The following is a 16,449-nucleotide window of genomic DNA, read 5'->3' on the forward strand; positions in this document are numbered from 1 at the left end:
CAGTACCCCCAGGTCCCTTTCTGCCTGGGCAATGTCCAGCCACACCACCCCCAGCCTATAGCTCTGCAGGGGGTTATTGTGGCCAAAATGCAGGACTGGACACTTAGACTGATTAACTTCATCTTATTGGACTCTGCCCATCCATCCAACTGTTCCAGGTCTCCCTGCAGAGCCCTCCTATCTTCCAGCAGATGGACACATGCTCCTAGCTTAGTCTCATCTGCAGATTTACAAATGAAAGCCTCAATGCCCTTTTCCATGTTGTCAATAAAAATATTGAACAGAGCTGGCCCCAGACCAGAGCCCTGGGGACACTCCTGGTGCCTGGCTGCCAGCTGGATGCAGCACTGCTCTCCACCACTCTCTGGGCCCATCCAGCCAGTTCTGAGCCCAGCTCAGAGTGCTCCTGTCCCAGCCCTGGGCTGCAGCTTTTCCAGGAGTGTGCTGTGGGACAGAATGCCAAAGGCCTTGCTGGAGTCCAAACAGACACATCCACAGCCTTCCCTGAATCCACCAGGAGGGTCACCTGGTCATAAAAGGAGGCCAGGTTGGTCAAACACAACCTTCCCCTCCTAAACCCCTGCTGGCTGGCTCTGATACCCTCTGCCATCCTGTAAGTGCTGTGTGATAGCACTCAGTATAAACTCTTCCATTGCCTTACCGGGTACTGAGGTTAGACTGACTGGCCTATAATTACCAGGATCCTCCTTCCCACCCCTGTTGTGAATGGGTGTCACATTGGGCAGCTTCCAGTCATCTGGAACCTCCCCAGTGAGCCAGGACTGCTGGTAAATGATGGAGAGCAGCTTGGCAAGCTCATTTTCCAGCTCCCTCATCACCCTGGGGTGGATTCCATCTGGACCCATGGATTTATGAACATCCAAGCAGCTCAGCAGTTCTCTGACTGCCTCCTCCTGGATAACAGGGGGCCCATTCTGCTCCCTGACCCCATCTATCAGCCCAGGAAGACAGCTGTCCTGAGGACAAGCCTTCTTCCCACTAAAGACTGAGACAAAGAAGGTGTTAAGCACCGCTGCCTTCTCCTCATCTGCAGTTACTAAGTTTCCTCCCTCATTCAATAGAGAACAAAGTTTGGTCTTACTCTTATTTTTGCTGTTAATATTTAAAAAAACAGTTTTTATTATCCTTTACAGAAGTTGCCAAATTAAGTTTGAACTGAGTTTTGGCCTCCCTAATTTTTTTCTTATGTGCCCTAGCAACCCCCTTAAATATTTTCTGAGACCTCACCCTCCTTCCAAAGATGATACATCCTCTTTTTATTCCCAAGTCTCTTCAAAACCTCGTTGCCCATCCAGGCTGGATGTTTGCCTTGTTGACTCATCTTTTGACACACAGGGACAGTTGGTTCCTGTGCCCTCAAGATCTCGGTTTTGAAGCACATCCACCTTTCCTGGACTCCTTTCTTTTTAAGGACTATTAAAGGAACTCTCCAAGGAACTCTCTGAATAACTCTCCTAAACACGCCAAAGTCTGCCCTCAGGAAGCACAGTGTGAAAGTCTTATTGATGTGAATCCCGATTTCATCAAATATTGAGAATTCTATAATTTCATGATCACTGTTCCCCAAGCAGCCTCCAACCACCCCATCTCCACCCAGCCTATCTCTATTCTCAAACAACAGGTCCAACATAGTCCTTCCCCTTCTGGGCTCACTCACCAGCTGTGACAAAAAGTTGTCCTCCACACACTCTAAAAGCTTGAAGGCTGCTGTTGTATTTTACTGCTCCAGAGGCCTGCTCAGCCTTCAGCTCTTCAGTGCAGGAGTTCAGTGTCCCAGGGCTCATTAACATCCAGAACACCTTAACAAGCTAAGCCTCTGGGAATAATTTCATTTCAGTTTCCAAATAATCTGTTGTTAATATGACAGATTTCAGAAGTGTATTTAAACCGAATGAATTCCATTTAAAAAGAGAGTGAGAAAAGATTTTTTAGGTCCTGTTTAGATTTCTTTTTCCTGTTAATTCAATTATATATGCAATCTCCAATTGACACTGAATCCAGGTACCTCCTCATGCAGTTTGAATAGATATGAAAATCAAGACCCTTCATGGCTGACAATCAATCAGACACTGTCCCAACCCCACCCCACCATTTCCCCTATCCAAGCCCTGGCACTCAGAGCAGCCTTGTGCAAATCTGAGCTCCCTCCAGCCCAGGCTGCACCTGCAGCTTTCAGCTCCTTGGCTCCAACTCCCACTTGCTTTCCTTGGAGAAGGAGCTGCCCGAGACACAGAGGGATGTTCATTTCTTGTCAGCCAACAAAGCCAAGGGGAGGCACAGCTCCATCCAATGCAAAAGTCATTCCTCTGCTGGGCTCTACCCTGCCCCTGATCCCCACAGCCTGTCCTGTTTCCTTCATCCCTCCTTTGCCAGGCTCTTTCTGGGACAAGGGAGCTCCGCTCTGGCTATGGAAGGAGGTGCAAGTGCCACCACTGGAGTGGGAACCACAACTCATCAGGTTTGTGTCCTTTGGGAGTCAGGAACTGGTGGGACTCAGAGGCACACGAAGTTTCTCTTCATGGCACACGTAAAAATGTGAATATGATAAAATTTAATAAAAACCAAAACTCTTCCCTCTTCTCCATGTGACATTCCAGAAACATATGACATGTCCACCATCCACAAGGGATTTCCATACAGGAAGGATTTTAGACAAAGACAACTTAGTTGTAGTTTTATGTCACTCTTGCTCCCGTCTGAAACAGGGCTCAGCATGGTGCTGGGATCATCAGAGAGCTGAGGTGTGTGCTGGAATTCAATGCCCTCCCCATCGCGCAGCAGCCCTGCATTTCCCTCCTGCAGCCTTGGTCTCCAGCACAGCCATGGAGGCTCTTTGGGCTCTGGACTGTTGCTGCAGCCCCCAAGGGCAGGTGAGCTCTGCCTTTGGCACAGTCAGGCCTGGCCAGCGCAGGCCATGCTCAGCAATTGCTTGTGTGTGCCTGGCCTTGCTGTCAGCCCCAGCAGCAGCTGCGTGGCCCCTTTGTGGCCCTGTGCTGGCCCAGCCATGGTGGCCCAGCCCCTGTGCCGGCCCAGCCCAGGCCAGAAGCATTGTGACCGGGAACAGCCCCTGTGCTGTGGTGCCCACAGCAGCTCTGGGGCTCTGTGCCCCATGGCCTCCCGGCTGGGCAGCTTCTGCCAGCTCCTGCAGAGCCCGTGGCACCTGTGGGGCTGCACAGACAGCCCTGCCCAGGGCTCTGCCTGCCTCTGGGCCAGCAGAGAGGCAGCCAGGGCTGGCCATGGCCAGGAACAGGCCCTGAGCCCCGCAGGAGGATGGAGCTGGACCACAGCCAAACTCAGCCCAGGCCAAAGCTGGGCTCAGCAGCCAGGGCTGCCAAGGGCTGGGCACAGAGGCTGGTGCTGACAAATGTCCTGGGCCCCCTCCCTGCTCTGTCCATGCCACAAAGGACACAGAGCAGCCTCCTCTCTGGGCCACTTGCCTGTTTGCAATGCCTTGCACAGGCGCTGATCCTGCCCCACAAGGCCTGGCCTGAGTCCTGCCCCTGCACACTCAGCCAGGCTGAGATGGACACTGATGGTTTCTGGGCCAGGCTCTCTGAGCCCAGCCCAGCTCCCTGCAAGCTCTGCCAGCTGCCCTGAGCTCTGGGCAGCACCAAGGGCCTCTCCCCAGCCCAGCCCAGCCATCTCTGGCCCCACAGCTCTGCGCAGGCCAGGCTGCTCTGGCCACTGGCCCCACAGCCTCAGCCCCTGGCAAGGGCACAGCAGCAGCTGCAGCTGCCAAAGGACTCAGCCCCAGCCATGGGGGAAGGTGCTTGCCCAAGGCCAAATGAGGCTCCCTGGCTGCCCTGCTCCCCTCTGCCTGAGGTGCTGAGAGCTCTGCAGCCCCTGCTGCCATCCCATCTGCCCAGGGCAGCACAAGAGCCGCGGACTTGGGGCCCTCAAGAGCATCTCCTGCTCCAGGCCCAGGGCCCATGCCAAAGCTGGGGCAGCCACAAAGCTGTGCCCATTTCTGTCCATTGCTGCTCTGATGGGGATGGATCCTAAGCTTCTTGGCGTTTGATGATGAATTTTCCTACTGCAGAGGCCTCTTCTTTCTTGAGCTCTTCAGTTCATGAATTCACGGGAAAAGGCTCATAAACATTCGTTCACAACGCCTGAACAAGAAAAGCTACAGGGAATACTCTAGATTTTCAATTCTTTCGTGGTTAATTAGACACATTTCTGAAGTGTATTCAAACTGAATATACTGTATTGGAAACAATGAAGAGAGAATTGGTTTCTCCTGTTAAGTTTTCTTTTCCTGTTTATGGACTGATATCAGCAATGTCCAATTGATATTGACCACAGCACCTTCTAATGCAGTCTGAATAAATATTAAAATCAAGAGCTTTGAAGCAGACAATCAGTAACGCTTTGTCCCCACCACTTGCCCACCATTTCCCTCATCCAAACCCTGGGAACCCTATGGATCAGGAACAGGTAAGATACCATCCCTGGAAGTGTGTAAGGAAAGACTGGATGTGGCACTCAGTGCCATGGTCTGGGTGACAAGGTGATGTTGGGTTCCAGGTTGGACTTGATGCTCTCCAAGGTCTTTTGCAGCCTGGTTGATTCTCTGATGATTTTGACAATGCAAGGCCCTGGGGAAGCAAGGGGCCATTGTGACACTAAGCAAGGGGCCTGGTGGCACTAAGGGAACAATGGTGACACTGTGTGTGACACGGCAGCACAGAGCCAAGGGGCCATTGTGACACTGTGGGGCTGAGTGGAAGCAAGGAGTCCATTGTGACAGTCTGGGTCCTGCTGGAACCACAGAGGCCACAGTGACACTGCAGGGCCTTGTGGAACCAAGGGGCCATTGTGCCACTATGGAACCAAGGAGACCCTTGGTAGAGCGTCGGGACAATGGAATCAAGTGGACATTGCAGCATTGCAAGGACTCTGGGAACTGAGGGAACAATTGTGACACCGTGGTGCCCCGTGGAACAAAAGCGTCCCTGGTGATACTGCAGGATCTTGTGTCACCAGGGCTCCATTGCGACACTGCAGCACCAAGGAATTCATTGTGGCACTCTGAGGCCTCATGGAACCAAGAGGCCACTCTGACCCTGCAGGGCCTTGTGGGACCATGCAGAGCATTGTGACAGAGCAGGACCTGGTGTCATGATGGGGCCATTGTGACACTGCAGGGCCCCATGCAACCAAGGGGCCAGTGCTGCTCCTCAGGGACTCCTGGATTGAAGTAAACATGTTTGACACCGTGGTGGCCCTTGGGACCAAGAGGCCATTGTGACATTGTGGAACCAAGGAGAGCATTGCTGCACTGCCAGACCTTGTGGAACCAAGGATCCATTGTGACACTGCAGGGCTTTGGGGGACACAGTGAGATTGTGACACCAAGGGATGCCAGGGAACCTAAAGGAACATTGTGACACTGGGAGGCCTCATGGAATCATGGAGACCATTGGGGAACTCTGGGGCCTCATGGAACTGTGGTGACACCAAGTTGTCTGGGAGTGTTGATGTGCTGGAGAGTAGGAGGGCTCTGCACAGGGCCCTGGACAGGCTGGATCCAGGGCCCAAATCCAACAACGTGAGGTTGAACAAGTCCAAGTGCTGGGTCCTGCACTTTGGCCACAACAACGGCTGCAGCGCTACAGGCTGGAGACAGAGTGGCTGGACAGCAGCCAGGCAGAAAGGGACCTGCAGGGACTGATGGACAGCAGGCTGGACATGAGGCAGCAGTGTGCCCAGGTGGGCAAGAAGGCCAATGGTTCCTGGCCTGGATCAGGAATAGTGTGGCCAGCAGGACCAGGGCAGTGATTCTTCCCCTGTGCTCAGCACTGGTTGGGCAGCTCCTTAAATGCTGTGTCCAGTTCTGGGCTCCCCAATTTAGGAAGGACATGGAGGGGCAGGAGCATTTCCAGAGAAGGGCAACAAGGTTGGGGAGGGGTCTGGAACACAAGAGCTTTGAGGAGTGGCTGAGGGAGCTGGGGTTGTTTATCCTGGAGAAGAGGAGGCTCAGGGGAGACAAGGCGGTGTCAAGGCACAGGTTGGACTTGATGATCTCCAAGGTATTTTCCCACCTTGCTGATTCTGGGATTCTCTGAAACCACCCTTGGAGCAGTTGCAGGATGAGCCCTGGGCCTCCTGTTCAGAAGCTCCAGCAGCCCATGTCCCTCAGCTTCTCCTGCCAGGCCCAAAGCCCATCCTGTCAGTCCTGTAGAGCCTCTGCAGCTCCTCCTCACTGCCCAGAACAGGGAGCCCCAGAGCCAGACACAGCAGCCCAGATGTGCCCCCCTGGCCTGGGGTTGCCTCTGGCAAGGGAGCAGCAGGAGGCACTGCAGGAGCCCGCAGACAATTCCTGTAGCACTTGTAGGATGATCCTGCTGCCCAAGGGATGTTTCCATGGTGCCATGTCAGGAACTGCAATGGGGAGTGGGGCCAGAGAGGGAAGGGCCAACAGGGATGGGATGTTTGCAGGGCAGGGAACAGGGGTGGGCAACAGGAAGAAATTTGTGCCAGACAGAGTAAAGAAAGCAAAGGTGGAGCAAAGTAAATTCTCAGGGCAGTTTGGGGGTGGCTGCCAGGCAGCCCTGGCTCTGAGCAACAGCATCTGCAGTGGGACAGAAAAGTCCCAGCTGATGGGAACAAACTTTCTGGCTGACTGCCGAGGCCAGGACAAAGCTGAGTAGTTTCCCTGGTGTCCCCCCAGCCCTTGCTGGCCCTAGGGGCTGATGGCATTTGTGCCTCTCGATCATGTCCCCAAAGCAACAGTGTGGGGCTGCTCATGGGGCTTTTCTGTGCTGAGCATTGGCCTGGGTGTGTTCTTGAGAGAGCCTGGGCAAGGAGCCTGGAGCCCCCAGGCCCTGGCCTGAGGCGTCAGCGCTGCCCCAGCAGTGCCCATGGCCTGTCCCTGCTGCAGCCCTGGCAGTGCCACCCCCAGGACTGTGCCCGGCCCCGAGAGCACTCAGGCCCTGCAGCAACACCAGGGCCACCAGGGCAGCGGGGTAGGGCCACGGCAGCAGCCCTGGCAACACCAAGTGCTGCTGCTGCTGGGCCCAGCTGCTGTGCCAGCCCTGATCTGCCCCCAGCTCTGCACACAGACATTGCTGTACTGTGCAGGGAAGGCAACAAAAGGGGGATCTCCAGGGAAAACTTTGCTGTACTGTGGCAGTGAGGAGCTATGTTCTTGATAGCTTCATATGAAATAAATCCTTTATTTCATTTAAAGGTATCAAGAGCACAGCTCCTCACTGACACAGTCTACAGGTCACAGTGGACGTGTGGAGAAACAAAATGATATATGGCAAAATTGATTGCTTTCATTTACGGACAACATTAAAAAAGGTAAACAACGAAAATGAAGCTCCAAAATGAAACCAACAAGAAGTATCAAAGACAGCTTTTATTACAAATTATTTTCAGAAACTGTCCAGCAGTTTAATGTTTCTTACATTGTCTAGTCATCAGTCTCCAGACTGCAGCCTTGAGTTCCTGGTTCCTCAGGCTGTAGATGAGAGTGTTCAGTGCTGGAGGCACCACCGAGTACAGAACTGTCACTGCCACATCCAGGGATGGGGAGGACAGGGAGGGGGGCTTCAGGTAGGCAAAAATGCCAGTGCTGACAAAGAGGGAGACCATGGCCAGATGAGGGAGGCAGGTGGAAAAGGCTTTGTGCCGTCCCTGCTCAGAGGGGATCCTCAGCACAGCCCTGAAGATCTGCACATAGGAGAAAACAATGAACACAAAACAGCCAAATATCAAAAAGACAGTAACAGCAAGAAGACCAAGTTCCCTGAGATTAGAGTGTGAGCAGGAGAGCTTGATGATCTGAGGGATTTCACAGAAAAGCTGTCCCAGGGCATTGCCATGGCACAGGGGCAGGGAAAATGTATTGGCTGTGTGCATGAGAGCATTGAGAACAGCACTGGCCCAGGCAGCTGCTGCCATGTGGGCACAAGCTCTGCTGCCCAGGAGGGTCCTGTAGTGCAGGGGTTTGCAGATGGACACGTAGCGGTCGTAGCACATGACGGTCAGGAGGAAATACTCTGCTGACATGAAGAACATAAAGAAAAAGAGCTGTGCAGCACATGCAGTGTAGGAGATGTTCCTGGTGTCCCAGAGGGAATTGTGCATGCCTTTGGGGACAGTGGTGCAGATGGAGCCCAGGTCGCTGAGGGCCAGGTTGAGCAGGAAGAAGAACATGGGTGTGTGCAGGTGGTGGCCGCAGGCTATGGCGCTGATGATGAGGCCGTTGCCCAGGAGGGCAGCCAGGGAGATGCCCAGCAAGAGGCAGAAGTGCAGGAGCTGCAGCTGCCGCATGTCTGCCAGTGCCAGCAGGAGGAAGTGGCTGATGGAGCTGCTGTTGGACATTTGCTGGGGCTGCACATGGGGACCTGTTCATGGAGAAAGGACAGTGACAAGTCAGGAGAAGCTGCTTTGAGCCAAACCTGGGCCATTCCCTGTAGTCTGTCCCACTGGGACTCCCCCACCCTTGTTCCTGCTCTGGGAAATCCTTCACCCAGGTCCCTGCCTGAGCTCCAGTTGTGCTGGCTGAGTGTGCCAGGAGCAGCCAGGCCTGTGCATGGGGGCCCTCAAGGAGCCATCCCTGCACTACTGCCCTGGGTTTGTGGCCATGTGGTGGAGGGACAAGCCTGGATAGTCAGGATTTTTCAGAGGAATCACTCAGAATGGAGATAGGCTTGGTAGCATCTGCACTCCTAGGTTTTTAGGACATGGATTACAGGAGCTGTTTTAAGGACTTTTTTCCTACCCACAGATAATTCCTGGCTCTCTGAGGTCAGAAATCCCCAGCATTTCTGCTGCACTCAGAGTTTGCCACTGCGAGATGAGAGAGGCAAAGGGTTCCCTGTGGCTCAGGGAAGGTGAGAGGCTGGATGGGCTTTTTCCCAGCTGCCCTGTCTTTGCACCTTTGGCTGCAATCAGAGCACAATCACACTCCTGGGTCACCCTGGGACAAACCAGACCCTGCCCAGAGCAGAGGAATGCCTGAATGCCTCACCTTCTCTAAAGGTCTCTGGGAAAGGTGTCTGCACCTCCTTGTGCCAAGGATACTCACGGCTCCCTTGGCAAACCCAACAGCATTTCCTCAGCTGTGGCAGCTCTGCCCTTCCCCGTGGGACATTCAGGGAGCTCCCAGAGGCTCTGGCGCAGATTTGCACCCAGGGGGGCAACTCAGAGCTTGGAAGGGCACAGCAAGGAGATCCCTGGCTGTCCCCTTGATGGGATCTCAGGGAGGGGGCTCAGCTCATTCCCCTTTCCCATGGACTGCTTTGCCCACAGCCCCACAGGTGCCAGGGAAGCTTGGACACCCCATTCCCATGGACAGCCCTGCCTGGCAGAAATGCCAAGGGCAGTGCCTGACTCAGCTGCTGCAAATGCCAGAGCCTCCCTGAGAGCAGCAGATAACAGTGACAATATCAGGGCAGGGCAGAACCAAGAGAAGATGTTGTGGTGCTGTGCCTGAGAGGGCAGGGCAGAGACAGCCAGGTACTCAGGACACTGTTCCCGTGCCCAGCTGTTCCTGGCACCTCCCACACACCAACCGTGCCCCCATCCTGCCCCAGCACTGCTCTCTTCAGCCCCCTCTCCTTCCCTGAGCATCTCCCTGGGCCTGCACATTCCCTCCTGAGAGGAGCCTTGTCCCTGCCAGCGCTCCCAGAGCCCATCCCAGCCTGTGTGCCCTGGCCGGGGCCCTACAGAAACCTGCCTGTGTGCAGGGCCCTGGCTGGGGCAGGCTCTGTGTGCAGCTGGGCAAGGGCAGCTCAGGAGAGCCCTGCTGGGCCCTGCAGAGGTGATGCTGCTGCTGTCCAGGGCTGAGGAGTGGCTGAGGGCCCTTTGGGAGGCTCCCAGCAGAGATACTGACCAGCTTAAGTCACAGTTCTGGAGTCTGTGTAAATGTTCAAACATTCCTTTGATGATTCTCTGTGTCCCTTTCAACTCAGCATATTCTCTGATTCTGGGATTACAATTCCTGTTCTGTTTCTCTCATCCCCCTGTTGTCTATAATCCAAAGAGAAAAAAAACCGCTTGCAACAGTGTTAGAACAGTAGAGTAAAGTAAAAACCAGACACTTATTGGAAGCTTCCAGGTGTCCCAGTGGGAAAGGGCACACCCGGGCCCTGATTTCAACAATTTATTAAGGTTGATAATTAGGATATTTAACAGGAGCATCCAAAAGGAGATTCAGTTTCCCTAGTTACACACCCCTGGGTCAACCCATTGGAGTAGGTCCAAAGGCTTCTTTGCCTTCACTTTTTATAATGACTGCTCATATTCTGCTCATTCTCAAAACCCAAAATGCTCCTATATGTCCAGTTCCTAGAAGACTATATAGTATTTCAGGACTATATAAAAGAATAGGACTCTACAGCATTTTAGGAATGTATTTAGACAGTCAGGTTATTAAGAGAAAGGTAAGGAAACATACTAGAGTTAATTCAGGATTAAAGCTATATAAGAATATAATAGTGGTTTAATACAGTTAAGAGTTTAATAGGATTATAGTATTGTAACTATATAATAGTAATTTAGAGGGCTATGAACATATAAAAAATGTAAAAAGTACAAAAAACTTTTTGTCACCACCCCAACATTCCCATCTTTCTCCAAGTAGGAAATTGAAACACTCTCAGGAAAGCTCCTGACCTTTACAGCAATCCCTGGCTTACCTTCTTTGGGAAGTGTCCTCCGGAGCTGTGCCCAGGCTGGTCTGGAGCTGGGAACAGCCCTGCCCCACCCAGCCCCTCTCAGCTGTAGACCCTGCCCTGCTCAGGGTGGCTCCTTCCCTCCAGAGCTTCTCCCCAGCGCTGGGAGCAGCTCCCCAGGCCGGCTGAGAGCTGTCGCAGGCAGGCAGCAGAGTCCCTGCCCCAGCACAGTGCCCTGGGCTGCAGGACCCTGCTCTGCAGGACAGCCCTGGGCACCCCTGGCTGCAGCCCTGGCTGCTCAGCCCTGCAGCAGAGCCTGGCAACAGGAGCTGCCTTGGGCTGTGCCTGGGCTGGGGCAGCAGGGAAAGCCAGCCCTGCCCTAGGGCCACAGCCCTGCCCTGGAGCTGCTCTGAGAGTCCTCCTGAAAGGTCCTCAAAGCTGTGGGATGTGCCAGCTCCAGGAGATCCTGGCAGGAACTGCAACTTCTCTTCCCACAGCCAGGGAATGACTGTTTCAAACCTGCAATGATTTCTGCTCTAGTGAGCCCTGAGTGAGCTCTGCTCTGTGCTCCCAGCCCAGGCTGAGTTTAACCCCTGTGTGCCCCTGTGCTGTGCCCGGGGTGGCTGCAGGCAGTGCCCCAGCCCTGCTGGGCTGTGCACAGGAGCTGCTCCTGGTCAGAGCTGTCTCTCTGCAGCGCTGCCCTTGCCAGGAGCTGCCTCTGTGCTGGGAGCCTCTGTGCAGGTTTTTCAAAGGACTTTTGGTTTGGCTTTTGTCTTGGAGTCTCTGAGAGGTTTGTGCAATCATGGCCTCCAATTACTGCTGTAATTAGTCCCTGGAGAGGCCTTGTCAGTAACAACACTCAGTGGGGCTCATTTATGCTTCAGGGTACTTCAGTTTTTTCAAAGTACTTGATGTTTCCCTTTTGATACAGACTCTGTGAGAGGTTTGTGCAATCATGGTCCCAATTATCTGCTTTAATGAGTCCCTTGAGAGCTTTGTACTGAAACTTAGCAGGGCTCAGTAATGCTTTGAGATACTCAAGGTTTTTAAGGTACTTTATAGATTTAAGAATACTTTTAGGTACTTTTAAGGATTTTCCTTCCCACACTGAGTCTCTGAGAGTTTTTTGTGCCATCCTGGCCTCCAATTCTGTCCTTCAAGGAGTCCATGAGGAGCCTGTGTTGCGTATCTTTCCCCTTTCTGTTTTACAACAAAGATGGAACTGAAAGAATTTTGTAAGACTTTCTAAAAGCATTCAAACAATCATGGGAAAATTAACAATACAACAAAAACCACTAAGAGAATGAATAGTCCTGCTTTAGCTAGACATCATCCAACCCTTTAGTCCCTTGGGCTGGAAGAGTTTATTGAACCAGTCTTTTTTTTCCACTTAAAGCTTCTTGAATCCTTCAAGTACCTGAATGCTCTTGTGGATTGACTCCTTGTGGCCAGAGAGGTTCATGCAACACATGCCCTCAGAGTCTACACAGCCATGCCCCTGTGCCCAGAGTAAAAACTCTATCGCTGTTCTGCAAGGTGGCATGTTTTATGGTCTCTATGTCTGAGAGCAGGCCACTCAATGTGAGGGACGTAGCATTGGTTTGCTTACTTAACAGGCACCTGTTATGAACAAAAATTCAGTTAATATTTTTTTTGTGAGAAATAGTTACAAAAAGGCAGCCAGAGCACTGTAGCTGCCAAAGTTCTTTGTGTTTTGTTATTGTAATCACGGGTCGTTGAGGCTAATCGCTCCTTTTGTATTGGCACAGCCTTGCCTGAGACTAAGTTTTACCTTTCTCAGAATAGGGAAGACACCTGAGAGGGTGGGGGGGGGGGTTATGCAAAGTGACTCCCAAGACCAGAATGCTTTGTGGGACCCCCGACTCCAAACTCACGGAGAAACCCCAAAAACAACGAGCCACCTAAGAGTTGAGAGACTGGAATGATGTCTGGACGTGAGGAGCCAAGTGCTGAGCCTTCAGAGATGCGGAACACCTTCGGAGCCTCTCGCCCTGACCACGGGAGTCGACCCTGGCAGTGAGACCAGGCCGACTGAGTGGGAGGGGCAACATCTGACGGGGACATCACGCCCTAAAGGCTCCCACGAGGACTGGATTCCCCCAGCTCTGCCCCTTGTGGACAGAGCTGTGCATATCCTCCTCCTCTGAGTTGCCTTGGGAGAGACGACGGATGCTGCAGACCCGTCGAGCCGCCCAATCCTGAGCTGATCACTTTTAATAAAGGCATTAAAAAGGAGAAGAAGTTTCCTGGCCCTGTTTATTTCAGCACCCAAGATGGTCTGATTGTCCTAAAGCTTTAGCTGCAGCCACCCAAGGTAGTCCACATTGGGGATGCTACCATCCAATACCTGGATTAAAGCTTGCAAAGCCGTCTCTTTGATATCATCCAATACTTCTCTAGGGATACCTGCTGCTTGGCCATCTGGTAGGCTGTGTTGTCCTTCTCCAGCTAGATGGCTGATTCCGCTCTTGCCTCATTATTAGCATAGTCCCTATTAATCGATTTAGTAAACACTTCCATCCCGCTTTTCACAGTATTCTGTATTCTGTAGGTGACAACAACATGGTCATAATATATTTGAAATCATAGGGAGTTAAGACATGTGCTGTAAACATGGGCCTCATTAGGCCATTAAAACAAGGGAAGTCCCTCCTATGGTCTTTAGCTGCCCTACACAGATCCTTGATTTCCCCTCAAACCAATGGCTGATAGCTGGGATTCTGCCTCCTTCTTTCATAACATACCAGGGCAACGAGGAGTTTCGAGACTATTTGCCAGTCTCCTTCCTTAACTGCTTCCTTCCGAATCCTTTCCTAGGGACCTTCTGGGGTAGAGGGGCAAGGTGGCTCTGGGGAATCTAAACTGTTTTCTAAGGAGGAAGAATAACTTGGAGGAGAAACATTTGGATTAGAAATAGTGTGACAGTTGGCCTTAGTATCTGTGACCATGGGGTTATATTGTTGCTGGAGGTTGAGGAAAAGGGCACTGCCATTTTGTCAGGTGTGGGAGAGGAAGGGTCTTGATTTAGGATGGCACGCCCCTGGGCTGGCATTCTGGAGGCATGGCCCAGGCTGAAGGTGGAATGATTGAAAGTGGGGGTGTGACCTGCAGTTCTGCGGGTGGAGTCTGGAGGTTCATTCAGGGTGGAAGAGAAGGTTGTGGTAGTAGGAAGTGGAGGAGCCAAGATGGAGGGAGGACAGTCAGGCTCAGGGGCATCTGGAAAATTTTTAATGATCCACTTCACAATTGATTTTTATTTGTTCTTTGAAGATATTTGGTCATGATCAGTGAGAATTAACTTAGAGCATCCATATATGCACCTTTCTACTTTGGAGTTCTGGCTGCCCATTTTTCTCTTTCTCTGCCTTAGGTGGAACAGCCACTGGAACATCCCAAATCAATAATGGCATGTGGGTGCATATTGTAAAAACGCAGTGGCAAAATGGGCAATAATTGTCCTGTGTTTCCCTAAACCCACCTGCAATCCTACGCAGGTGAAACCGTCATTGCCCCTGGGGATCCTGGCTGAGGTCCCTCAAAACAACGATGAATCTGCCAGCCTGACATAATCCAAAATCCCGGGGAGCACTGGTCTATCCACCAGCTAACTACTCTGACGTGACTAAATGTCATGGTCCCTATTCAGGCGGCAAAGGTCGCAATGAGGGTGGCTGTGACAAACCTTTCTGGTTCCCCAGCTTCAGGGCAAGGGTGGTGAAAACAAAAAGAAGCAGATGCTGGGGAAGATGAAACAGGAAAGCCTTAAAAATATGATTGCCTGGCAAAAGATTTTGAGAATATGGAAACTATAAGTGAGATTGAAATGAAAGCAAGCTTTGAGACACCAAGCCTTAGTTACTGGACAATAGGCAAACAATAGTATGGCAGGCTGAAGGTAATCTTCCTTTGATGAAACAATACCCTCTGCTTGCAGACAGGTCCAAGGGTCAGAGCAGACCCTAGAAGCTTGGCAGAAGGGGCCCAAAGAGTAGTTTTTAGGGTTTAGAATGTAACACAGTATGGTAATGTATATAGGCTGTATGTAAATGCTATAAGATTTGTATCTTGCACTATATTGCTTAGTGAAAATTAGAATATGCAGCACAGAAGAAGATTTATTGTATAGTAATGGGAACTCCCCTCCTCTTTTGGGCATCCATTTTGGGTGTCTCTTTCGATCTCCTCTTTTGGGCCTGCTCTGAGGTGTGGCTGGCAGCTCCAAACAAGGTCCCTGCACCCACACCCTTTGCAATAAACCACAAGTTCCGAGACTGGCTTCAGAGATCTCTGGTCCCCGTCCGTCCCAACCGTCCTAGCCCCCAATGATCCTACAAGCAGGATCAATGAGTTTGCCCAAATAGAACTTTAGTAACAGGGTGAAAAACAATAAACATGGAGAAGTCAAGTGCAATGCAAGGGGTGGGATTCAAAGATCTAAGATAAAGGCGAAGCAACAATATATACACTTGAGGGTAGAACACTCTAGAACAATAACCATATAGGGGAAACAAGTAACCAGTAGGGGAGGAGAACTTTGACAACTTAGCATAACAACACTAAAGGCTTATGGAGGAACTCTCTAACTCACCTTAAGTTAAACAAATGATTTCCAGGGCTTGAAACTCGAGCCCAGTACTGCCGTGGTAAAATCTGTCTGACTGAGTTACAGCTGGGCTAACTCCCACACCGCTGCTTTGCTCTGGTCCCTTGGGACCATTTGGCCTAACAGAGCCACAAAGATGTCCTTGGTTCCACAGTGTCACATTGGTCCCTTGGATCCATGGTGCTCTGCAGTGTCACAATGGCTCCTTCATTTTACAAGGCTCCCAAGCATCACATTGGTCACCATAGGAAGGAAACCACGGAGCCCTCATGTTTCAGGAGCTGATGAACAGCAATCACCAGAGGACAAGGCAAGTCTGACCTGTCTGTCCTGGCAGGTTTGCTTGAAGCAACTCTTGGATTTTTGAAATTATGAATGTGGAATCCTAATTTAAAACATTTGTGCCTGGAGAAGAAGGATGGGGTTTTTTCATAAAAAGAAAATCACAGAGCCCTTTCCAGTGTTTGGAAAACAGGTGAGTGCTGCCCCTCAGGAGTCAAAGACCAGCCAGACCTGTCTGTCCTGGCAGCTTTTGTCTGGGAGACATTCTTGGATACACAGAAATTTGGAGGTGGAATACTAATTTTGGCCATGGATGCCAGGAAAAGATGGACAGTTCTTTTCCATAAGCAAGAAAGTGCAGAGCCTCAGTGTTTCAGGGGCAGATGGGAGTGGCCTTCCACATTCCAAGGTCAGCCAGACCTGTCAGGTGAACCCTGGGAGACCAAGGCTGCCACACCTATTTCATGTTGCCTTGGTTCCACAGGGCAGTGTCACAATGGCTCCTTGCTTCTATGAGGCCTTGCAGTGCCGCAATGATTCTCTTGCTTCCATGATGCCCTGAGGTGTCATAATAGCTCCTTGGTTACACAAGTCCTTAAGGATCCTTATGGTCTTCATGGTTCCACAAGCACAAGGCACCACAGTGCCATAATGGACTTTGGTTTCCATGAAGCCTCGCCGTGTCCAATGGCCCCTTGGTTCCATTGGGGTCCAGCAGTAGAACAATGATTCCCTTGGTTCCACAAGTTCCCATAGTGTCACAATGGCCCCTTCCTTCCATAAGGCCCTGCAGGGTCAGAATGGTCTCCATGATTCCACGGGGCCTTGCAATGCCACAATGCTCTCCATGGATCCATGGTGCCCTGCAGGATCACAATGGCCCTTTGGCTCCAC

General features: G+C 51.7%; 1 protein-coding gene across 1 annotated transcript in view; it reads right to left on the bottom strand.

The window, feature by feature from the left end:
* LOC128948180 (olfactory receptor 14J1-like) overlaps nt 1-10,731 on the bottom strand; it is a gene marked incomplete at its 3' end in the record, with an annotated part of 233,143 nt that extends 222,412 nt beyond the window's left edge. Inside the window, exons 1-2 of the mRNA XM_054292788.1 lie at nt 10,674-10,731; nt 7,437-8,378 (exon numbers count right to left, since the gene is read on the bottom strand). Of these exons, the coding sequence (XP_054148763.1) occupies nt 7,437-8,355 (919 nt within the window). The remainder of the gene's footprint in view (nt 1-7,436; nt 8,379-10,673) is intronic.
* Between the last annotated feature and the right edge of the window lie 5,718 nt (nt 10,732-16,449).

The sequence above is a fragment of the Melozone crissalis genome, unplaced genomic scaffold (genome assembly GCF_028551555.1).
Source record: "Melozone crissalis strain CALT ecotype California unplaced genomic scaffold, PUWL_Pcris_2 ptg000114l_1, whole genome shotgun sequence".
Classification (NCBI taxonomy): Eukaryota; Metazoa; Chordata; class Aves; order Passeriformes; family Passerellidae; genus Melozone; species Melozone crissalis.